The 2,500-nt window shown below is 39.4% G+C and overlaps 1 protein-coding gene across 7 annotated transcripts in view; it reads left to right on the forward strand.

Annotated features, from left to right (window-relative positions):
* Window positions 1-2,500, forward strand: part of FOXP2 (forkhead box P2) — a 281,533-nt gene that overhangs the window by 235,670 nt on the left and 43,363 nt on the right. For all 7 annotated transcript variants that reach the window (XM_075557682.1, XM_075557683.1, XM_075557678.1 and 4 more), the window contains one exon: window positions 2,325-2,412. In XM_075557682.1, the coding sequence (XP_075413797.1) occupies window positions 2,325-2,412 (88 nt within the window). The remainder of the gene's footprint in view (window positions 1-2,324; window positions 2,413-2,500) is intronic.

Raw genomic sequence — 2,500 nt, forward strand, 5'->3', positions numbered from 1 at the left:
GTATTGTAACTCTTCTTCCCAAATGTTACATAGGAGTTCACATTTTTATAGCTTCACTGTTAATATCAAGGTACAGAGTTTGAAGGGGTATAAAAGAACCTATCTGTGGAGTTCAGCTTACTCAAAGCTGACCTAAACTGTCTGCACTGTGACATGGCTTCATGAGACTTGTTCTCTCATAAGTTACTATTTAACCTTTTAAATATTTGGCTCACTATTGCCTCGTGACACTTGGTCTGATGATAACCTTTCTGAGACTGCTGCCTCCGCTTGGGTGGATGGAATGGATACACCAACAGATCAACAGATAATGAATTCCTTAACAACTGCTTTGTTTATATTGTTATTATTATTATTATTATTGTTATTACTATGAGGTATTTTCAGGTTAGTTCTGTCTCATAGTGACTCTGGTTTTACAGTACAAAACCCTACCCAGTTCTGCATTATCCTTGCCTCCTTTCCTAGGGTTGAGCCCAGTGTTGTAACCATTGTGTCAATTCATCTTCGCGAGCACCTGCCTCTTTTTCACTGATGGCCCCTAACTTTACCAAGCAAGATGCCCTTCTCTAGAAAATAAATTACATATTACAAATTACAAAGAGCATATTAGTAAATATTTTCATGTTCATTGAGATGCTACTGTGCTAAATTACTTTTGATGTCTTAACATCCCATTCACTAAAGAGAGCCCTTCAAAGCATATACAGGCATACCTGGTTTTATTTCACTTCCGTTTATTGCATTTTTTTCAAGTACTGCAGATTTTATACATTGAAGGTTTGTGGCAACCTTAGGTCAAGCAAGTCTCTTGGCACCATTTTTTCTCCAACTCATTCTGCTCATCTTGATAATGGTCATCATGTATCCACCTTTTCCATAATATTGTTGCGTACTTCATCTATTACAACGTCTAAACCCCACTGGCATCGAGTCCATTCCAATTCATAGCTACTTCTTCAGAATTTCTGAGACTGCACGGCTTCACAGAAGCAGATGACCTCCTCTTTGTCCTGCAGTGAGTAGGTTTGAATTGCTGACCTTGTACTTAGTAGCCCAGTGCCTGACCCATAGCACCACCAGGGTGCCTTTTGTAGACTGCCAAATCAAAACAAACCCACAGCCAATGAGTCCATTCTGACTCATAGGGATCCTATAACTGTCTACTAACCAGTCAATTCCGACTCACAGTGACTCTATAGGACAGAGTAAAACTTATCCTGTGGGATTCTGAGACTGTACATTAAGGTGTAGAAAGTCTCATTGTTCTCCTGAAGAGCAACTGGTGGTTTTGAACTGCTGGCCTTGCAATTAGAAGACTTATGTGCAACCCACTATGCCACCAGAGCTCCTCAGTGACCCTGCATGGCACAGTAGAACTATAAAGAATTACAGGAGCAGAAGACTCATCTTTCACCCAGGGAGTGGCTGGTGGATTCGTACTGCTCACTTCCTGGTTAACAGCCCAACCTGAAGTTCACTGGAGCACCAGGGCTCCTTCAAAGACTATGTTTATGTATATGGAGACTCCAAAAAAAGTATGTGACCCACTTCATAGTAGTATTCATTTTACTGCAGTGGTCTGGAGCCACACTTGCAATATCTCCAAAGCATGTCTATATAATCATAGTAAATAAGAAAATAATTAGAATTTTTTCCGTTATTATGTAATATAAACTATACACAGATGTATAACCTTTTATCACAAACTAGAATGTTTGGATACAAAAAATATTTAGGTTTTGATTTCCAGAATCTTCGATGCAATTTACTTGTTACGAACTGCAAGTGGTCATTCTTCAGGAGTATTGGTGCCTCTTTCAGGTGTTAGCTGGCCATCTTTACATAATTTAAACTCCCTGCTGTTGAAATTAGATATCTTTCACTAAATTACATCACAGGGACCACAGACTTTTTAACAGAAATGGAATTAAGAATTGCCTTTCTTCTTTTCAGAATTACTTTTGGTTCACATGTTTATATGGAGTCCTTTTTAAAAAATGTCATGCATGTATGAAATAGATCTAGTGATTTCACTATGACTCTGTAAATCATTGGGGAAAATACATTGGGGGAGAAACGATATGCTTAGAGACAATGACATATTTTGCCACTTGAAGCTTCTGATTATATTACATAAATGATCTTCAATAAATGTGTCAGCATATCTAATTTTACTCACCTGGTGTCAGGCATCCCTGCTTCTCCTCTTTCTCTGTTTCAAAGAAGTCACTATGACTTTAGTGTCGTGCTGGGTAAGTGGGCTCGTGCCATTGAGAAAAACGTTGCTTAGCATTCTGTTGTGTGTTTGGGTTTCGTTTCAGGCACCTTAACAACGAGCATGCATTGGATGACAGAAGCACTGCCCAGTGTCGAGTGCAAATGCAGGTGGTTCAACAGTTAGAAATACAGGTTTGTCAAAGACTCCCTGAAGGGACTCTGAGGTTTCTGGTGGGTTCGATTCAGTACTGGGCAGACTCTGGGCCTTTTAACCCCTGTT

The sequence above is a fragment of the Tenrec ecaudatus genome, chromosome 9 (genome assembly GCF_050624435.1).
Source record: "Tenrec ecaudatus isolate mTenEca1 chromosome 9, mTenEca1.hap1, whole genome shotgun sequence".
NCBI classification, from domain to species: Eukaryota; Metazoa; Chordata; class Mammalia; order Afrosoricida; family Tenrecidae; genus Tenrec; species Tenrec ecaudatus.